The sequence below is a fragment of the Heloderma suspectum genome, chromosome 1 (genome assembly GCF_057233095.1).
Source record: "Heloderma suspectum isolate Gila_16-S chromosome 1, 16-S_ref, whole genome shotgun sequence".
NCBI lineage: Eukaryota > Metazoa > Chordata > Lepidosauria > Squamata > Helodermatidae > Heloderma > Heloderma suspectum.
Window position 1 is genome coordinate 51,122,091 of NC_139458.1, and position 21,612 is coordinate 51,143,702.

Here is a 21,612-nt window from a genome sequence, read left to right on the forward strand (position 1 = left end):
TTATTTAGATTGTATGCCTTCACAAGCACAGAAAGCAATCATCATCACCATCATAAATGCTTATTGTTATGACATGTGCAGAATGAGTGTGTGTATGTATATGTGTGATGGGTAGGCTTCCATATGCTATGAGCTACACTACACACTTCTGCAGAATCCTTGTCACAGATGTCAGTGGGGGCAGCTGATTGTACCCTCACTGCAGTGGTGTTCTCAAATTCAACACTTTATTTTTGAATGGGAACTATTCATTTAGAAAAAGTAAAGGAGTCACTTCAGAATACTATTGGAGTTGGGGTTATGTTCCCTGACCCTGGTGACCACTGCATAGCCCTGCCTTTTCAATTGTATAGCTACTTCCTGTGTTTTTTTGTTAGTGTGCTTCCAGATGGAGGTTCTAGCACTAACAATCAGAAAGCATTGTGCAGCTATCCTGGCTTTCTTCCTTAATGCATTTTCCATGGTAAGAAAAAAGATGGAAGAATTGGTAGGAAAGCATGTGAGGGTTACCAGTAGAAGACAGTGTCATCTGGACCCCCCAGAAAATCCTGTAAACGAGGCCTTCACTGGAAGTACCCTTGGTCACACTAAACGTGTGACAGAATGTTGGGAACTTGTAGATATATATCAATGACACATCTAATGTAGTGCTACAGTCTTCTGTCCAGGATTCTGGTGTTATGTTGTGTGAAAGAACACATGATTCTGTGGGAAGCTGGCAAATAAATGGTGCTGCTCTTCAGCAGGGACTGGAGGACTAAGTCGGGTTTGGCCCCTTCAATGTCTAAGTAGGAATACACTATCCACTGTTCCGCTCAAAAGTGGGAGAATCAGTTTTGGAAGCAGCAAAGTAAATTACTTCCCCTCCCCCAACCCTGATTCACTCGTAATAAATCATTTTTTTCCTCATTAATCTTGTCTGTAAAACAACTGGAAGATGACAGAGCAGGTTCCCTGCCTTTCAAAGCCGAAGGACGAATTAACTCCATGTATGTGTGAATAATCATGGCTCCGCTCATCAGGCGCTTGTGCCTGTTGCGATCCTCACATCGCTACTGGAAAGGTGCTGTATCATCTCCCGTTTGTGGCTTATGTGGGCGCGACTAGGCGGCAAAGGCATTCGTCTTCCACTCATCCACCCATCGCTGGCGTTGCAAGGCAATTGTGTTCCTCTGTTAGGAAGGCTGGGGCAGTCCTAAACAAGAAAGGTTCATTAGGAGGCGTCAGCCTCATCATCGCTCGTTCCCCCACCCTCCTCCTGCATGCTGAGTCATAAAAGCAACTGTCTCCTCCACCCCGTCGGCAGAGTGCACGTTGGTATGCTCTGCCCGCACAGCTCTCCCTATTCCCTTCCAACTCGGTGCGTTGGTGCGCTCCACCGAGCCCTCCCGTCACCTACCCCGGAGCCCAATGGTACGTCTCGCTCTCCCCCTGCGGCTGGGAGCGGTGGTTGGCTCCGGCAGTAGCAGAGTCCCGTCCGGTCCCGCCCCGCCTCCCTCTGCCTTGTCATTGATGTTGTTGTTTTTGTCGCAGGAGCCGGAGGGGAGGCCGGGGCCGGGGCCGGGGCCGGGCGCGGGGCTGCGGCCGCCGGCGGCTGGGCCGGCGATGTCGTCGGTCTGCGGGGGGTCGGTGGGCGCCGGCTCCCTGCCCAGCGAGCTGGTGGTCCACATCTTCTCGTTCCTGGCGGCCCCGGACCGGCTTCGGGCCTCGGCCGCCTGCTCGCACTGGCGCGAGTGCCTCTTCTACCCGGCCCTGTGGCCCCGGCTGCGCCTCAGCTTGCGCGTCTGCCCGGCCGAGCGCCCGCGCCTCGACTTCCTCATGCGCAAGTGCGGCTGGTTCGTGCGCGAGCTCCGCGTCCAGTTCGCCGCCGACAACTACCCCAGCGGCGGCGGCGGAGGAGGCGCCAGCGGGGTCTGCGAAGAAGCGGCGGCCGCGGCGGCCGCGGCGGCGGAAGGAGAAGCGCCGCTCTGCCCGCGCTGGCTGGAGCTGCTGAGGACGTACCTGGAGCTCGTGCTCTGCGTGTTAAGCAGCGTCCGCAACAACAGGTACGGAGGACGCCGTGGAAACGAGCAAAACCCATCGCTGCCCCTTTCCGAGGCGAAACAAAGGACAGGGTTGCTAATCCCCTCCCCCTCCCCCAAACTCTCTCTCTCTCTCTCTCTCTCTCTCTCTCGCAAGGTGCTTTTAACAGCTGTATGACTGAGAGAACCTCAACTGGTGGAGTTCTGTATACTGGGAAGCTCCACCTGTTGAATTACTTGGTGTCACCCAGCAGTTACGCATCGGTCCTTCTGGGGTCTGAGAATGTGCTGCTGACTACTCTAGGGGAACAGGACATAGAGGAACACACGTACATAGCCTCTCCAACTGCAGTGGCAAAGATCCCTCCTGAGATGAGAGTGTTGCTCTTACTTGGGCACTTCTAGTACTGTAGGGAAGGGGTCTCATGGGCACAGGAGAGTTATATTTGCCAGGTGCCTCCTACTTTGATTCATTCATAAGACACTTGCTAGATGATGCAACAAAAGCTTGCCTTGACTCCTAGATCGACAGCTGATGAAAAGACTAATGTTTCTAACATATCCATTCCGAAGTGTCTATATCAGCCTTTTCCTCCAAATGTTTTGGAATACAGTTCCCAGCATCCTTGACCATTAGCTGGTGGTAGTTGAAGTCCAAAACATCTGGAGGGCACCAGGTTGGGGAAGGCTGGTGTATGTTATAAGAGACTTGCAAAATGAGACCATCCAAAATGGGAGACACAGGCTTTGTGGCATCCATCCTAATAATGGACACTGCAGTAATATGTGGTGCTAGTGTACTATAAAATTCTGGTGGCTGAGGGATGCTAAGAGTTGTAGTAGACCTAGCAGGAGGGCACTAGGTTGGGGAAGGCTGCACTAGGGACATGCGTTAAGTTTTTCACTCTGGCCTGTTACATATTTGAATAACATAAGGAATATTTTTCTTTTTTACAAGTGATACCAGCCTATCAAAAGTATGAGAACTTTTCCTCAGTGAAACTAGGATTGGTTGTCATATGATAAAGGCATCTCATATTTAAGCGCACATGCTATGTTTGTTACACTATGTAACACCATGTAACACTACAGTCCTAATCAACATTTCCAAGATCCCTACTCTTTCAAGGTCATGTAATGAAGAAAACTAATTCGAGTAGTAATGCTGCTGGACTGTGTATGTATCTTTTTGTTTGTTTCTGTGTTAATCCTGTTTCTTTCTGCGTCACTGCAGATTGAAATGTCCTTTTCAATAAGAGATTGTGTACTACTCCCCCATGCTGTGCTTTCTCTCTTTCCTAGAGCCAGTTCTACATATAGTTTGTGTCTTAAGTAATTTCCAGCTTAAAGAGTAAGAAAATCTTGTTACTATAATCTATTTAAATCACAGTTCAGAATATGAAACTACCACAATTAGAACAGCAAGTAGGAGATGCGGTGAGTCTGAACTAGAGATTTCCAGACTCGCATCTCAGTCTCTCAGGTACTATGATGTACTAGTTTTGTCACACGAGGTCATGTGGATATGTCTGTAGTAAAACAAATGTGGGAGCTGTGAGTCAGGAAATCACAGTTCATATCTTGCCACATTTATGAATTCATTTGGTGAACTACTGTTAGAGTCTTTTTCATGTTTTTGCTTATCTTACACTCATGGAAAAGCTGCTTACTGTAAGGAGGGGAAATAGTCTTTCCAATATGGAAGAAAGCCATTAAAGGAGCAAGCCAAGAAGCAGAAAAACAGAGAAAAGAGGCAGCAGAGAACAAATAACAATAAGCCATTAGGCTGAGGAAGAAGCTGCTAGGTCTGCAACAGGCTAGGTGGGTTCCCCTCAACTAGCAACCTCCCAAACCATTGGGAAGTTGGACCTCAGCAGTGACTTCTAGGTCTTACCCCTGTACTCAGCTGGCTAATCAGGACCCTACAGCTGGACTAAATCGAACTAAATCAGTGGGCAGAGATAACAGTACCTCCAGCTCTTCACTGCCTATAATATAACTGCCTACATATGGGTAAATAGAGGAATTAATGGAGTGTAGGGCTTTCTCCCACAGCTCTGAAGCACCTGGGGAGTGGGAACACTATGATCTTACAAGGGCCATTTGTATCTTGTTGCTGGTACTGGATACTGTCTGTAGCTTGCCTGCCATTTGACCAACCCTGCTATTGACCATTTTAGGCCCTGTCTGCATAAAATACATTTCCAGTGTCATTTATGTAGCCTTATTTTTGCCATACTTAAAGTAATTATTCTGTAAAGTTCACACCAGTCATTCTGCTGCAGCTGGTTGAGATTGCAGAGGCAATCCTGTTTCTTCAGAGAGTGTGTATGTGAACAGCACCATTGAAAGTACTGTCAAATGCACACGGAAACAATCTAAGAAGGTAAGTAACCAGGTAACTTGAGGAACAAACTGCGTGTTACACACAAATGCCCATAGAGTGTTGGACTGGGAGCCAGGAGATCTGGGTTCTAGTCCCCACTTGGCCATGGAAGCTCACTGGGTGACTTTGGGCCAGTCGCAGACTCTCAGCCCAACCCACCTCACAGGGTTGTTGTTGTGAGGCTAAAATGGAGAGAAGGAGGATTATGTACGCCACCTTGGGTTCCTCAAAGAGGAAAAAAGGCGGGATATAAATGTAATAAATAATAATAAATAATGATGGCTGCATCTTGTAAGGAAATGCAGCTACAGCAGGGGGCAATTGGGAGTTGAGAAGCAAGGGAGTGCTTATCCCTTTCCCTACTGACCATTGTCCTGTTCCATATTGCCTTTCCTAAGCTTCCTCCAATCCTGCAGGGTTCCAGAGAGATCTTTATGCGCACAAATTTCTTTCTGGAGCCCTGTATTTTGGAACTGCTTATTTCTAGTAAACGGCTCAGGGGTGATTGCAAAACAAAAAATAGTTGGTGAGGGAAAGGGTCAGCTTCATGCTGCATTCTTGTTTGAAACTGTCTCCTTCTGAAGCTCCTTTTCCTTACTGAAAGGGAGAATTGGGTTTTCATTAGATGCATTTGCATATAATGTGTACTTAAGCCTTGAGGTAATTAACCAGAGCACAGATCTCTAAGGAGGATTGCTAGGCTAGGGTGTGAGCAAAAGCTAATTGCCCATTGACTAGTGTTTGATCATGTCCCTGGTGTATGTTTTGTCAACTACTGCTGAACATATATACATGTCTCATTTATTGTCATAATAGATGCACACAGAACTGACAAGTAGGTAATATTTTTCATTTGATAAAACTGTTCAGAGAAACCTTAATTAAATCATATAAATATACTTGACTCTTTCCTTTTCCTAGTGAAACGTGTGAAGTTTTCTTCCCCCAATTACGAATTTTAAGTGATTTTTATCTTTCCCCACTCATTCACCTATTCAGTTGACTAAGGGAAAACATTGTTATATTCTGCACCGGCAATTTCTGAAGAAACTTTAAACTTACTTCTTAGTAAAAATATGTAGTGCTGTAGGAAAGGTGTTGCGCTCAAGAAGTTCTATTTATTATTCTGGTTAAGCTTTGCAGAGGATACTCATCCTCTGAAGGGTGATGTACCTGTGGTTCCTGGGCAGCCTCCCATCCACTGCCAACCTGGTTGGCTTCAGCTGCATCACTTGCCTTCAGACCATTCTGCAGGCAATGTGAGTGATAACTGTATGCTGTGGCCCCAGCTAGTGGAGGGAGATGTGCGGTTTCATTGTATCACTGGACAAATGGAAAGTGTCATCCACACTGTACAGCGCTGATAGGAATTGCATGTGTTGGGTATGCACCTGCATCACCTCTGTGCTGCTCATGTGTTGGGCAGTATGCAAACACTTCCCATCCCAATAGTAGCCTTGATTAGTGGAGGTGGATATTTTTTAAAAATCTGAACATGCAATACGTTGTTGCACGAACAAATCCTCATCTAGCAAAGAAGTCTGCTCAGGAAAGCCTGCTTCCATGTGTGGATTTTTTTAGTAGATTGGGGTGACAATGCAATTCTAAGTAGTCTTACTGAGAAGTAATTCCTATTCAAACAGTTCACGTGTAAAGCCAAACCATAGTTTAGAGCAGAAGTGGGCAACTTGTGGCCCTCCAGTCGTTGAACTGCAGCCTTCGTCCCTCACCATTGGCTATGATGGCTAGTTACAGTTCAACAGTTCAACAACATCTGGAGGGCCACAAGTTGCCCACCCCACCCCTGTGTTAGAAGATGGAGCCTCAGGCTTTTATATTTCCTACTCTACATGCAGTCCTCTTAGGGTGCAATCTTATGCATGTTTAGACAGAAGAAAGTCCTACAACTCCCAGCATTCCCCAGCCAGCCACGCTCGCTGGGGAATGTTGGAAGTTGTAGGACTTTCTTCTGTCTAAACATGCATAGGATTGCGCCCTAAGTTACTTCCAGTGGTTTGCCACAGTCCAGGAAGTAACTAATTAACTTTATGCATTTGAGGGTGCGGGGATCTGCATAGGCCTTGTTCCTGTACATGTAAGCCAAACTGGAGTCAAACTATTTTCATGTAAATATGTTTTAAGACTGAATGCTTGGAAATCAAAGGGTGAAAGAACTGTATCCTTTGGGACCTTTAAAAAGTTATATTTCTATCTTCTCTTCCTTTTCCTCAGTTATAGGTGGGAAGGTATTCAGTTGGTTCTGCCAACAGTTGCATTCTTCACAGTTGAAAATGTGCGGCTTTCATTTGTTTGTGAAAGGTAACTCTGGGCTACTTTCCTGACACTCTGAACTTAAAACATGAGCAGTGTCTAAAGTAAAGATGCTAAACTAGCTCTTCCTGTCTCTTCACTTTCTCTTTCTCCATCTGCAGCTTCCCAACAGTTATCTGTGTTTGTCATACTTGGTTTTTGGGGAAATATGCCTGGTCTTGACCTGTACAAGATAAGTGATCTTAACCTGTTAGAGGATCTATTTAATAAAACTGAGAAAGCTAGGAAAGAAGATTGAAAAGGCATATTAGCATCAGTAAGATAAAACATTTATTTCTGTCATTGAACTCATGGAACATAAAGGGCACAATAGAAGCACATTGACTGATAAACTTAGCAACAATTGCTTCTTGTGGAGGGTTTCCAGTGTGTTTCAGAACAGTGGACAATTCCCATATCACGATATTAGATTAGAATGCTAGTAGCTTTTGTTGTTGTTGTTCAGTCGTTCAGTCGTGTCCGACTCTTCGTGACCCCATGGACCATAGCACGCCAGGCCTTCCTGTCCTGCGCTCTCTCCCGGAGCGTGCTCAAGTTCATATTCATTGCATCCGTGATGCTATCTGCTTTATTTCTCCCCTAAAATGATTTCAAGTAAAACGGTATATTTTACTGCACAAACGATTAATTAAAAATAGCTAACAAACTAAACATTCTTCAGCCATGGTGTGGAAAGGAAAAATGGGTAATATGCTCAGGTTTGTGGTAACATGGCTGAGTTTGTTGTGCTTTATAAAACTGAGCAGCTTCCTCCTCTGTCCCATTTTATCCTTCAGTTACGTAAGAGGCAGGGATAAAACTTGGTAAAACTGTCTCTTGACATTTCAAATGTACATTTCAAATATTCATTCTGAAATCTTTGTTTTGCCAGTTAGGCTGTCTTTGTTTAAGACAAGTGGCCTGAAATGCAAGGCTCAAAAATTCAAGTGTTCACTTATAACTAATTAAGTACTTATAATAGCATAGAGTCCAAAGAAATAGATTCCCATGTTTTACAACTGAATATCCAAAAAAACCTTTGAATTCAGAATAGAATTCTGGATTGACATGGGTAGGAGGTTAATTTCTTCTGCTCAAATGAATAACTTACATTCTCTGCAGAAAGGCAGAGCCCTTTAGAGAACAATGTAGTTAAAGGTTTGGGAATAGAAACTATTGAGGTACATTCACTAATGATTCTGGTTGACTATGTTTTTTATAATTATCTTGTTGAACAGCCCTTGAGAGAACGTCTCTGTCTGCATTTTGCACCATAATAGCCTTTATAGTCCCACCACATAATGCCGTGGCGTCATGACCTAGTGTGAGCAAGGCTCACTACTAAAAGTGAATAGAGCTACATCAAAAGGCATAGCATGACCTGGGTGGAAGTTCATATTGTGCAATACAGTTCACCATAGCATGCAAACAGAAAGGTGGAGCTATCCTGTCTGTTATAAATTCATTCATTCATTCATTTATTGATTCATTCATTTATTGCATTTATATCCTGCCATTAATTTGGTGAAGTAACTCCCTCTCCCCTGCTTCAATGTTTGAGCGTGCTCTATTATTTTTTGGGGTGCTCTGTTCTTTTTAATGGTAGTTTAAAATATAGAAATGAGAGCAGAATGTGCTCTGCCGCTGGAAAAGATTGCCGTCTGCTTCTTGACTATAGAGCAAAAGGCCAGTCCTGGCATTTTAATTAAACTGCAACAAGGTCCCTAGAGTTTCCCAGAAATATTGGTTATAAAATTTGTTCCTGACTTTAGTGTGCAGCCTCAAGAGTGCAGACTGTTTTGAATCGGGTTGATACTCAAGAGCTCACACAACACCCTCTGTCAGAGCAGCTACTGTTAGTGCTTTGCCCATCTTAGTTCTCTCTCTACTCGGAATGCAGGGGAGGAGAAGCAGGTGGTCGGTGAAGCATGCGGAGGGGGGAAAGGGGTGATTATGGCAGATGAAGCGGAGGATGATACACCCTGAATTTTCAATTACAAAGCTGAGGTATTACCAAAGCCCTTAAATGCTATTTAGTAGGAGGTTGCTAACATTCCGTTTTATTATATTCCCAGGAAAAACTTAATTAAAAAACAGTTTTCACCATATTTTAAAATATATATATATATAAAAAAATTATAATAAACTGCTGACACTTTACTGTCCTGGATGATGCCAGTGAAATTTGATCGATTCTCATCTAAGAGCTTGAGAGAGCTGAAACATGGTTACTAATATTTTTAGGCAATTTGTCAGATATGTGCATACCCCTCAACTTAGTAGATATTTTCGGTGTCAGTAAAAAGTTAGTTTCATGCTTTATGCATGCTGCCACCACCACCACCAGGCCTTCCTTGTGGACTTCTGCCTGGCAGACCGCCAGTCCCTGCAGGACCAGGCCCCCAGGTACCGAGCCAGCTGTGCTGCTCCACCTGCCCCTCCCTGGAGGGGCTACATAAGCTGGCTGGCTGAGGTGGCCTGGGAGAGCCAGGGCCTGCAGGAGAAGCCACCACCACCACCACCGGGGAAGAGGCGTGCTTGCTGCTGCTGGGCCTGCTGCCGCCATCGCCGCTACCACCGCCACCAGGCTTTCCCTGTGGACTCCTGCCTGGCATTTTTAAGGGGATTTTAATTGTTTTGTTTGTTTGTTTTATTTTGTTGGGGGGGATTTTGTTGTATTTTTAGGGGTGGGTAGCCTGCCTGATAGGCGGAAGCGAGGGGGCATGTGTCCACCTGATGGAGGCAGTGGGGGGAGTGTTGGGGGCCAGAACATACCGAGGCTGGGCGGCAGGCGCTGGCGGAGTGCTAGGGGCAGGCCATGCCAGGTAAGGGGAACAAGGGAGAGATGCGTAGTATCTGTCCCCTGCTCCGGGCCTGTCCAGAGCCAAAGGATGGCTGGGGGAGGCGTGACCCCATCTTCTGGCCTTCGTTTGCTGCTCTGCAATGCCAGGTCTGTTACTCAGAAAACCTCCCTCATCCATGACATGATCCTGGATGAGGGTGCAGACCTGGCATGTATTACGGAGACCTGGCTGGCTAGGCTGCTGCTCCAACTCTTGCAGCCATGTGTCCAGCTGGATTTTCGTATGCACAGCAGCCAAGGGCTGGGGATCGGGGAGGGGGAGTGGCTGTTATCTACCGAGAGTCCTTGGTCTTCACCAGACCCCCTCTCCGGGAGACCAAGGTTGCCGAGTGCATGTACTGGAGGTTGGGCCCGAAGGGCAGTCTGGGGATTCTGCTCGTGTACTGTCCACCCCGCTGCACGACTGACTCCCTGGCCGAGGTGCTTGAGGTGGTCTCTGATGTGCGTGTACAGTCCCCTAACTTACTGGTGTTCGGGGACTTCAACGTACATTCGGAGGCCATCCTCACAGGAGCACCTCGGGACTTCATGGAGACCATGGCCTCCTGGGAGCTGCACCATATTCTAACTGGGCCCACCCATGTAGCCGGTCATGCACTATACCTTGTGTTTGTTTCTGGAGAAGCGGGGAGTGATCTGGAAGTCGGGGGTATATCCACCACCCCCTTGTCATGGTCTGGTGATGTTGGACTTCTCGGTTCCACAACCCCTCCGCAGGGGTGGAGGACCCATTAAAATGGTCTGCCCCAGGCGTCTTATGGATCCAAATGGATTCCTGAACGCGCTTGGGGATTCTCTGGGGCATGCCAATGGCCACTCGGTCGAGACCCTGGTGGGTGGCTGGAATGCCGCAATTACTGGGGCATTAGATCGGGTGGCTCCGAAACGCCCTCTCCCCCTGAACAGGGCTCGGACTGCACCATGGTTCAATCCGCAGTTACGAGCTCTGAAACAGGAGGTGAGACGGCTAGAGCGCCGGTGGCGGAAGTCTCACTCCAAAGATGATCAGACACGGGCTAGAGCTATATCTTCAGCCTATCACGTGGCGGTGAAGGCAGCAAAAAAGGAATATTATGCTGCCTCCATCGCGTCTGCAGAGTGCTGCCCCAGGAGGCTGTTCCAAGTGGTCCGGAGCCTGGTCGGTCCTGTGGCTCCGGAACCACTGGAGCATTCTAAGGCCTCCTGTGAGGCTTTGGCAAGGCACTTTGCAGATAAAATTGATCAGATTAGGTGTGTTACTCTGCACACTGTGGATACAGTTAGTGAGCAAGAGGCGGCCTGTGGCAAACCGGTTTTGTGGGATCGGTTCCAGCTTCTTCCTCCTGATGAAGTGGACAAGGTGCTTTTATCTGTAAGGCCGACCACCTGCTTACTTGATCTTTGCCCATCTTGGCTCATTATGAGCTGCAGAGAGAGACTGGGTGAGGGGATCAAGGCGGTGGTGAACGCCTCCCTTGAGGAGGGAGTGATGCCATCAGCCCTCAAGGAGGCAGTGATAAGACCGCTCTTAAAGAAGCCCTCCTTGGATCCTCAAGTTCTGAACAACTTTCGCCCAGTCTCAAATCTGCCATTTTTGGGCAAGGTGATTGAGCGGGTGGTGGCGGTGCAGTTGAAGGCACACTTGGAAGAAACTGATTATCTAGACCCATTTCAGTCGGGCTTCAGGCCTGGGCATGGGACAGAAACGGCCTTGGTCGCCTTGGTGGATGATATGAGGAGGGCTCTGGATAGGGGTGAATGCTCCTTCCTTGTTCTTCTCGACCTCTCAGCGGTTTTTGATACCGTTGACCACGGTATCCTCCTGGACCGCCTGGAGGGGTTGGGCATTGGAGACACTGTATTGCGGTGGTTCTGGTCCTTCCTCTCCGGCAGGTACTAGAGGGTAGCACTGGGAGAGGAGGTTTCGGACCCGTGGCCACTTACTTGTGGGGTGCCACAGGGTTCCATCCTCTCCCCGATGCTATTTAATATCTATGTGAAGCCACTGGGGGCTATCATCAGGAGGTTTGGGGTGCAGTGTCATCAATATGCGGATGACACGCAGCTCTACCTCTCATTCAAATCTTCACCAAGGTTGGCCGTAGAATCCCTGTCCAAATGTCTGGAGACCGTGAGTGGCTGGATGGGGAGGAAGAAGCTGAAGCTGAACCCTGACAAGACCGAGGTACTTTTGGTGGGAGACAAGAGGAGGCTGGGGGATGTTGACCTGGTGTTGAATGGGGTACGGCTACCCTTGAAAGACCAGGTCCGCAGCCTGGGGGTCATTTTGGACTCCCAGCTGTCCATGGAGGCTCAGGTGTCAGCTGTGAGCCGGACAGCACTGTATCAACTCCATCTGATACGGCGGCTGCGCCCCTTCCTTCCCGACCATCTGCTCCCATCGGTAGTACATGCCCTGGTCTCCTCTCGTTTAGACTACTGTAATGCGCTCTACGTGGGGTTACCCTTGAAGACGGTTCGGAAGCTGCAGCTGGTACAGAACGCGGCGGCTCGCCTGATTAAAGGCAGCCGCCGGCGAGATCACATCACTCCAGTGCTGAAGGAGTTGCACTGGTTACCAGTTGTTTTCTGGGCCAAATTCAAGGTGTTGGTTTTGACCTTTAAAACCCTATATAGTTCCGGCCCAGCCTATCTTAAGGAGCGCCTCCAGCAACACCAGACAGGCCGCTTAACAAGATCAGCCTCAGATGGCCTTCTCTCTGTTCCATCAGCCAGGACAGCTAGACTGGTGGGGACGAGGGAGAGGGCCTTTTCTGTGGTGGCCCCCACTCTGTGGAACTCCCTCCCTAGGGAACTCCGTCATTCCCCCTCTTTAATGAGCTTCCGTCGTGCATTAAAAACATGGTTGTTCAGGCAGGCATTTGGGGTGGGTTAGGGTATTTAAAAAAAAAAAAAAATGGTAAAATTTTATTGTTTTAAATTGTTTTATGGTGGGTTGTACATCGCCCAGAGTGGCTGGGTGACCAGTCAGATGGGCGATTAATAAATTTAATAAATAAATAAATAAAATAAAATTATGCTAATAAACATTTTAGGCATTTTTCTGTCCTTCCTTTTTGGATTGTCTTGCCACAGTGGTGGTTTTTTGTTACTGCTATATTTTTAGGGTTGTTTAAATTATATAGTCTCCTGTGTTTACTCTCTTCCTGAGGAGTTCAGTAGCTTTCTCTCTGGTGCATAGCTTTGTATGGGATTCAGAAACTATATTGTACAAACCACAGTGCACATAGATATGTAGTTGAAATAGTTGCGTCTAGTAGTTTTAGACACAATCATATCTATATGTTCATATCTATATGTTAACGGATAGATACGTAATGTTAAAAATAGCCAAAGTTCTTGTCTAGACTGTAGCCGTGAAATATAATAGACCACAGTGCAGAATATCAGCATCTGAATGTAATTAATCACTTAAGAACATTAACTATAGCTGTATATGTGAACTGGTGGCAATAAGATTAATCCAGCAAATGTTGTTCTGTTTGACTGGTTATATTAACACAGGGAATAGGCAGCTAGAGGCCTAGGGATGAAATCCAGTTCCTAAAGCAGGGTTGGGCAACTTGTGGCCCTCCAGATGCTTTGCCCTACAACTCCCATCATCCCTCACCATTGGCTTTGTTGGCTAGGGCTGATGGGAGTTTTAGGCCAAAACATCTGGGGGGCCAGAAGTTGCCCACTGCTGTTACAAATACTTGCTATCTGGCTCTGCCTCCTCATATAGCCCCTGATCACCCACACAAACCCATGTGCTTTTACAAGCCATTCAGCCACTTTCTCCTAAGCTAAGGTGCAGGCAAATGGCTCTTTAAGCCCATCCTCTCTACAGCATGATCAGTAAAAGCCCTCCTTGTATTATGCGCCTAAGCTGTTCACTCCTCTGTACAAGCCAAGGCACAGGAAAATAGTAGGGAGCAGCTGAGGTGCCTAGAGGAAGAAGGATGCTGCCAAAGCGTCTGTTGATGATTGTGCTGGAGGAGAGTGTGTTGAAGAGCCCCTTGTATCTATCTTAGCTCATGTGGGAATAAGTCAGGGAGCCATTGGTCAGCTGAAAATATGGCCCCTGTTGAAAATTAGTTGCTGACCAGGGAATTAATGGCTTTACTTGAGTTCTGTGCTTAAAATATGGCTGGGCAGCATTAATAGTGTTTGAAATATCTAGGACATAATATGGAACACAGAGTTCTCCAGGCAGTTCCATAAATTGCTCTAAAGTTCAAATACAAGCCTAATGCAGCCTGGAAACTATTATTCATAAACTATAGACTTAATGTCCTACATTATAATATTGTTACCCTTGACTCATCGTGAGTGCACTGTGCACTTTCATGGGTGCACTTAATTGCTGCCTTCTGAATTTTTAGGACTTCATTGTTCATGGTATCATAAAGCTGAAAGAAATCCAGAGTTCACCAAGTCTAGCTCCTGCCTCAAGGACCCCGCGTGACAGCAACTTTGGGAACTGGTGGGATCTGGCTCCTGATAGAAAGAAGTCTTCTGTGTGATCTGAATGGAGGGCATTGCCATGCTAGCTGGGGATGGTGGGAGTTGTAGTCCAACACATTTGGACAGCACTAGGTTGGGGGAGGTTGCTGTCCTGGAATGTTTGTGTTGCAAACATTCCACTACAAACTAACTCTGCACTCTAGCAAATGAACTACTTTGTGGTCAGCACTGAGCTAAACGGATCCATGGTCTGACTCTGTATAAGGCAGTTTCTTGTCTCCTGCCTGCAGCTACCAGTGCTCTGTGTTTTTTCTTTGTAACGTCCAATACAACATGTGACATTGCATCTCCCCATCTTCTTCTCCCAACTGTGGTAGAGGCTGACTAGGCAGGTAGAGCACAGCACAATGACTTCAGGTGATGCACTGTTTGTGCTGGATGTTAAAAGGGAGAACGACAGAACAGAGTTAGCTCTGGATATCTTAGGGCAGGATGCTATGCATGTTTAGACAGAAAAAAGTCCTACAGCTTCCAGCATTCCCCAGCCAGCCATGCTGGCTGGGGAATGCTAGGAATTATAGCATTGTGCCCTTGTCTAGTTAGGCTCTCCACTGTACAGCATTTATAGATTATGCAACTGCACAAACCTTTCAAATGACAGTGTTGTTCTTCTAGCATCTACATTACCTGGGGCAAGAAATGCCAGGCTGCAGAGCTAAAAATAGCGTTAGTGCTTGATGTTCTTGGGTGGCAACTGCTGCTTCTAATTAAAATGTTCACATTATTGTGGCCTGATTTTTCTAAGTGGAGCATATAGATCAGATATGAAAGCTGACCCCCTAGAAAATCTTTGGAAGGCAACCTATGTGTTTTGCATATTGGCAGTAGATGATTCACTGAAACCCAGTTGGGATATGAAATTAGCTGCAGCACGTCCATAGTCTCTGGATCTGTGTTCATCGCATATGGCAATTCTTGAGTAGCTACCACTGAAGTCAATGGCAGCCTTAAGGTTTGCACTGACATAAAAGTACTTCCTTTTGTCTGTCCTGAATGCATTTTGGTTAGATGGGACAACTCCTTCCTAGATAAATTTAAATCTCATGTATATGGTGGTGGTATTGTGACAAAAAACCTGAGATATTTTCTAATGCATTGCTTCTGACTTAGGAAATCTTGTTCTTCCAAATAGGAATCTCCAGAAATTAAGTCTCTTTGGTGATATAAGCATTCTACAACAGCATGGAAGTATATCAAATACATACCTCAGCAAAGTGGATCCAGATGGGAAAAAGATTAAGCAGTGAGTTGTCCAACCGATATCATATTACTGTAAACTGAAGTAAATTGAATGTGTGTGTTGTTAGTGTGCTGCCTTCGTAGAAATAAAATCCTGACTATTTAGTGGCTTGTATTATACCAAGTTGCTCATGATTTCAGAGTATCTGTATCACTTACATTCTTAGTTGTCAGTTTCCTTTGCAAATAGCACAGCCCTTTTCAGAGTGTAGGCACTCTTAAAAACAAGCCATTTACAATGGATGGAAGATGAATTCTTATAGGATGGTAAAATTTATGTTCAAGAAGAAATGATAAAAGCAGAGCAGGAAGGGGCTCAAAGGCCGTCTAATCCAACCTTCCCCAACCTGGTATCCTCCAGATGTGTTAGAGTACAACTCCCATTGGCCATACTGGCTGAGGATGATGGGAATTGTAGTCTAACACATCTGGAGGGCGCTGGACTGGGGAAAGTTGATCTAATTCAATCCCCTGCAGCAACAAAATCTTCATCCAACAATCCTTAGTGGTATACCTTATGCTGTCCAGGCCATAGTGCAAAAGGCAGAGAGAAGGTGCCCCTCAAACAGGTGCTTGGAGCTTGTAACCCTGATCTAGCAAGATTAAGAGAGAGCTGGGTGATTAAATGGTGTTCATGTGCTCCTGCATGACAATACTTGTCCGGGCTCTAATGAACTGGCTGGATGTAATTTTTAATGTGACTGGAGATGCACATCCACATCAAAGGTCACCAGTTAGTACACATGACTAGTTCCTTTGACTAGATCAGGATCAGAGATTTTAAAAATCCAAGCAGTCACCTAACCAATAACTAGAAATTTGTGTTTTTTCCTCCTTCTTCCCAATTCCTTTGCCTTTTTTGTATCATGTCTTTTAGAATGAAGGCTGGAGGGCAGGGGCTGTTTTATTACTGATATTTGCAAGCCACTCTGGGAGCCTTTTTTGGCTGAAGAGCGGGGAAAATGCTTTTCATAAGTAAATGAAGTAATTATTTAAATAATAGAGAACCATATATCCAACTACTTGGCTGCTAGATATTTAAAGTGACTAGTGTATTTCATAGTTGGCTGTGACTGTCTAGTTGTTATTTATTACATTTCTATACCACCCCATAGCCGAAGCTGTCTGGGCATTAAAATTGCTAGTAAGCAACAACTATCGATTGTAGCTTCTAAGATCTCACCATTCCTATTGTACAGATTCAAAACATGTAGCAAGCTGTTTTAAAAAAACTTGTATGAATACAAGTTTATTTATTTATTTATTTATTGCATTTATACCCCGCCTTTTTTCCTCTTGCAAGGAACCCAAGGCGGCTTACATTATCCTCCTCCTCTCCGTTTTATCCTCACAACAACAACCCTTCACGTACATGTTCATCACTTTGAATGAATGCAATGTCAGGTCATGACTTGCATGTGAAAAATGGTTATCACAGAACAAACACCACAGATAGGGCTTTCATATTTCCAAGTATCACTTCACCCATTGAACTTCAAATAGGAACATAAGAAGCTGCCTTATACTGAGTCAGGCCATTGGTTCATCTAGCCCAGTGTTATCGACACTGACAGGCAGCTGCTCTCCAGGTTTCTAGGCAGGATTCATTCCTAGTCCTACCTGGAGGTGCCGGGGATTGAACTTCGTGCCTTTTGTATGTGAAGCAGGTGCCCTTCCACTGAGCCACAGCCCCTCCTAAATCAAGTGGCAAGTTCAATTTTGTACTAACAGATATGAATCAATTCTAACTTTCACTTTAGAGTATCATTTAAATGAGATGCACAAGGTGCTGATACATGGAATAGATACAAACGCTATGCTACACTCTGTAGGCTTCTAGGAACTGATAACTTCCTTGAGCATATTCTAGTTACAAACTAATGGGCGGCAGGGGGGGACAAATTAGCATGCACAGCTCCATGGGGAAAATTGATTTTCTATCATACTTGTTTAAAACAAAACAAAAAATTAAAGAAGGTAATAGAACTCCAAAGCCAAGAGCAGTTCTCCTGCCAGAGCTTCAGATACCTTTGTTTCCTCATAGTATGTGACTTGGGGCACACAGTTTGTTTCAGAGGCATAAAACTAGTACTTCTGTAGGAAGTGCATTTGGGGGCAGTAGTATAAGTTGTTTGCTTGTCTACTGAGCTAGGCTCTGAATTAAACATTTCTACAGAAAGTTAAAACTATTGCTTTTGTTTCTTCTTGCAGTATACAGCAGCTGTTTGAAGAAATATTGGGTAACAGCAGGCAACTGAAATGGCTGTCATGTGGGTTTATGCTACAAATCGTAACACCTACATCATTGTCCTCTCTCTCAAACCCTATTGCCAACACAATGGAACACCTGAGTTTACTGGACAACCACATCCCTGGTAATACCACTCTTATCACTGCAGTTGAATTGGAGCGCTTTGTCAGTCTTCGCTCCCTCGCCTTGGATTTCTGTGATTTTACAGCAGAAATGGCAAGAGTCTTGGCTGATAGTAACCATGTGCCTTTGCATCGACTGTCTCTTCTGGTCCACAATATTTCTGTAATGCACAAGTCCTTGGAAAACATGCCAGAAGATGAGGATTGGAAGGCACTGACACGCAACAGCACTAATCTTCGGGTCTATATAATGGCTTTTGATATCAAGAGCGATGACATGTTAAGGATTCTTAAGCCCAGTATCCCACTGGAGAGGATTCACTTTGATAGCTACATCACTTGCGTTTCAGGAGCTGTTGTTGATCTCATATCTAGGCAGTATGATAAGTTTCTCACTCACTTCATACTAATGAATGATGTGATAGATATGTCTGGCTTCCCAGATCTCAGCGACAACCGGACCGAAGACCCATTGGTTTTACTGGCCTGGAGGTGCACAAGGCTTTCCCTTCTGGCAGTGCATGGTATGCAGTTCCGTAGGTGCAAAATACTATTAATTTATAAACGTACACATGATTATGTGTATGGATATACACTTGATATCTCACCCTTAGTATTTTTCCCGAGGGAAAAATGCAGTGTACGTGGGCAGTGAGTACATTTCATTCTGGTCTCAGGGATATTATGGGACATGCTGTGCATATGAATTTGTGCTTATGTTGGGAAAACTATTATTACAATCAGTACACAAGACAGTGACAATTAGAAAAAATAGGTCTAATTGAAAGAAAGGAACTTTGGATCCAGTACTGTTTGTCCTCCTTTAGCCATTCATTTCTGATTTATTCATAAGTGTATTCCCCTGACATGTTTTAGGATCACTGCCTACTTTAATCTAAAACCTTTATGCTTCATACTTAAGCATAGGAAATACCATGAAACATATACTTACCCAACCAACCAGATATGATGGGGAAAGAAAGCTGTCGTCCCACAAAAATTAAATAGCAAAAACCTGTTTGTAACACATTCACAATTTTTTGAGCTGAGTAAGTAGATTGACCAATTATAGGAGTGGTTTCTTACAAGAAACGCTTCAAGAAAATTGCTAAATAGAAAGAGAAGATAAATAGGCATTAGCTGGGAGCTGTCAGATATTAAATATTAAATTATAATTAAATGAGGGGAGGAGAGGAGGAAGAAATGTGAAGTCCAATAAAATAGTAATGGCTGGTTCTATGTTTCAGGTTATACTGTTTGGGCTCACAACCTGATTGCAATTGCTCGTCTTCGTGGCTCTGATTTGAAAGTGCTTGAAGTCACAGAAGAAAGCATTGATTTTGACCAAGGTGAACTGGCTGATCAGGATGTGGATCCAGTACACAATCTCATTGAGCAGGTATCCCTTGGATTGGGTCGACCTTGGCATGCAGTCATGGACATAGAATTACTCAGTGTCTTTACTGAGCCAACTCGTCATTTTTACAGAGAAATGCAAAGCTTCAGTGAAGGCATTTAGCTCTCTTTATTTACAGTTCCTGTGGTTACATATGCAAGTAGGGTCCTATTATGTTTTTCAGTAGTGTGAATTAACCCCTCTTGTGCTGTGTTTAATCAGTATTAGCTATATAGAATTATATATGTATATTCTACTTCTTGATCAAAGAACGTAGTCGGGTATTGGTTTAGAAGCTGAAAGTGGCAACGTTTAGGGCTTTCACGGTTAATGGACTTGTCTATAAAAACAAAACATAACTCAGATGTGGCCGAAGGTTGTCTGAGGTTGCCGGCTAACTTTCTTTTTGTACTGAGTAACTCTGCAACTTCACTGATTTTACTATTGTCGGAGTTTTTGTGCTCAGGAGCCAAAAATCCTTCTCCTATCCATAGCTCAGTGGTTTTGAATGCAGTCATTGTCATGTAAACTGGTAGCATGCTTATGCTTTTTAAAAAAAAATCAGGACTATCAATACCATTTACTGTAAACCTTTGCTTTGATTTCATGTACATTATCTGGAGCATGAAATATTGCCACTCTGCAATCTCCTTAAATATGAAGCAGTAGTCTCTTGCACTGTGTAGCTCCTTCAGATGTTTACTTGATTCTGAAAGCTATAAGTTGTAGTTTCATTGTAAATGAATTATAGCTTCTTTTTCTCGTGGTCTGTCAGCTTCTCCATACAAGTTAGCTTTGGGCCCAGATTTAAAAAGAAATGTTAAGTCTATACACTCCGATGGGGTAAAACCATAATTTAGATATAAATTTATAAGTCTACTTTGCTTGCAAACATTAGTCGTGAAATCCCTAGCAACTAAGTCACTGGATTTTCTCTGTCAGCGCCTGTGTCAGCTGCCAAAGAATAGATTAAAATGAAGAAGTGCCCACATGCTGGCAGGGGCAGGCCAAATTTTGGCCAGCCAGATACTGCTAGATTGTAATATATAAGGTCGAATTTCGACCTGTGGTACACAGCTGTGCTGTGGCTCAGTCAGCAACCTCAGAACTCTTAAACATGCACCTGTTTCACTGTGAATAGTGAATGTAAAGGAAGGAAAGGAAAAGATACAAACCTTGTTCTATCACAGGTATGAGCTGCTATGATGCATGAAGAACATTCCATGAAGTATGTTTTAAAATCTTGTTATATCTGAGAGGCTTTAAAAGCCGATTTAAACTGTTTCAGGGCAACCGCGGTACAGACGTGGTCTCTGTGAGACTTCCACCTGACCCAAGTTTTAAGTGGTACGAATGTTGTGCATTTAATGTTAAAGGACAGTCTGCAATAATAAAGTAAGTGGCCAACGTGGGTGCCCAGCAGTGCTGAGACCTGGCTGCCATATTGTAAGCTTTGGAAAACACAATTTATGCAACAGATGTCCAGATATGATTCTATTTATGGAAAAGTTTATATGTGTTTTACAAATGGTTTTACCATCTTATATTAAAATGACCTTTTGACAGGTGTGCGCTGTTTTGTCTCCAGTGAGCACATACCATGCGGATTTTATATGTACATCAGTAGAGTGAATCCACTGGCACAGTGTGTGTATATGCCAGATGTGGTGAGATTTTATCTTATGTGATCAGACTAAAGTAACTCCTGACAGAAAATGTAAGGAAACCAGCTGAGTGTTTGACTTGATGACTGATGTTGTATGGTTTATGTTAAATGTATATTCTTTTAATCAATGAATAAAGCATTAAAATTAAGTATTGTAATTTTTTTATTATATCAGCAAGATAGTTTTAGTATCAGACAAATCACACTGTTTGTTGTTAACTAACTGCTTAAGTCCAGAAAGCCTTGAATTCTGAAATAAGTCAGACAGGAAATGTCTTTGGCTTATAGTTTCAGCATTTTAGGAAAATAAGCTGAGCAAATGACCAGCTAACATAATTTGATATTGCTTACTTAGACTGGCAAAATAAATCTTGAAGTGCAGAATACAGAAAGCCTGAATCCCTCCCACAGGAATTGCTTATATCAAAATCAAATGTGTTCTTATAGCCATGTCCCCTTATTAAATAGACTGTGAACGCCTATCATGCTTTTGACTTTATATTTTACCTACTGATGAATTTTATATTGCACTTTCTGGGTGACTATATGGGAGTTTCAAAATGGGCAAATAGCAGCTGGTCTTCTATGTGAAGAATTGCATTTTCTCCTTGCAAGTGGTTGCTTCTTTTTCTTCCACTTCATTGCCACTCACCAAAACATACATAAGGATGTTCTAGCCAAATGTATATGCTTGTATGTATTGCTGATGTCAGGAAATGTTAAGCATGTACTTCACTTCCCCAATGAGATCAATTGGACTAAGGAGCTAAGTGCACATTACATGCAAATGTGTGTAACTGAGTCATGGCACCATTCTTGGAACATGACTTTGAGTGTAGATTTGGTGGAAAG

General features: G+C 44.4%; 1 protein-coding gene across 1 annotated transcript; it reads left to right on the forward strand.

Moving 5' to 3' along the window:
* The first annotated feature begins 1,277 nt into the window (after positions 1-1,277).
* Positions 1,278-20,909, forward strand: FBXO33 (F-box protein 33). Its single transcript, XM_084842916.1, has 4 exons — positions 1,278-2,045; positions 15,219-15,329; positions 17,537-18,222; positions 18,946-20,909. Exons 1-4 carry the CDS (start codon positions 1,411-1,413, stop codon positions 19,215-19,217), a joined length of 1,704 nt encoding a protein of 567 aa, XP_084699042.1. The 5' UTR covers positions 1,278-1,410; the 3' UTR covers positions 19,218-20,909.
* The last annotated feature ends 703 nt before the right edge of the window (positions 20,910-21,612 follow it).

Coding starts and splice junctions, on each gene's coding strand:
- FBXO33 (XM_084842916.1), top strand. CDS start 1,411: ATGGTACGTCTCGCTCTCCCCCTGCGGCTGGGAGCGGTGGTTGGCTCC. Junction 2,046..15,218: donor AGCAGCGTCCGCAACAACAG/GTACGGAGGACG, acceptor TCTTCCAAATAG/GAATCTCCAGAAATTAAGTC. Junction 18,223..18,945: donor TTCCCTTCTGGCAGTGCATG/GTATGCAGTTCC, acceptor TCTATGTTTCAG/GTTATACTGTTTGGGCTCAC.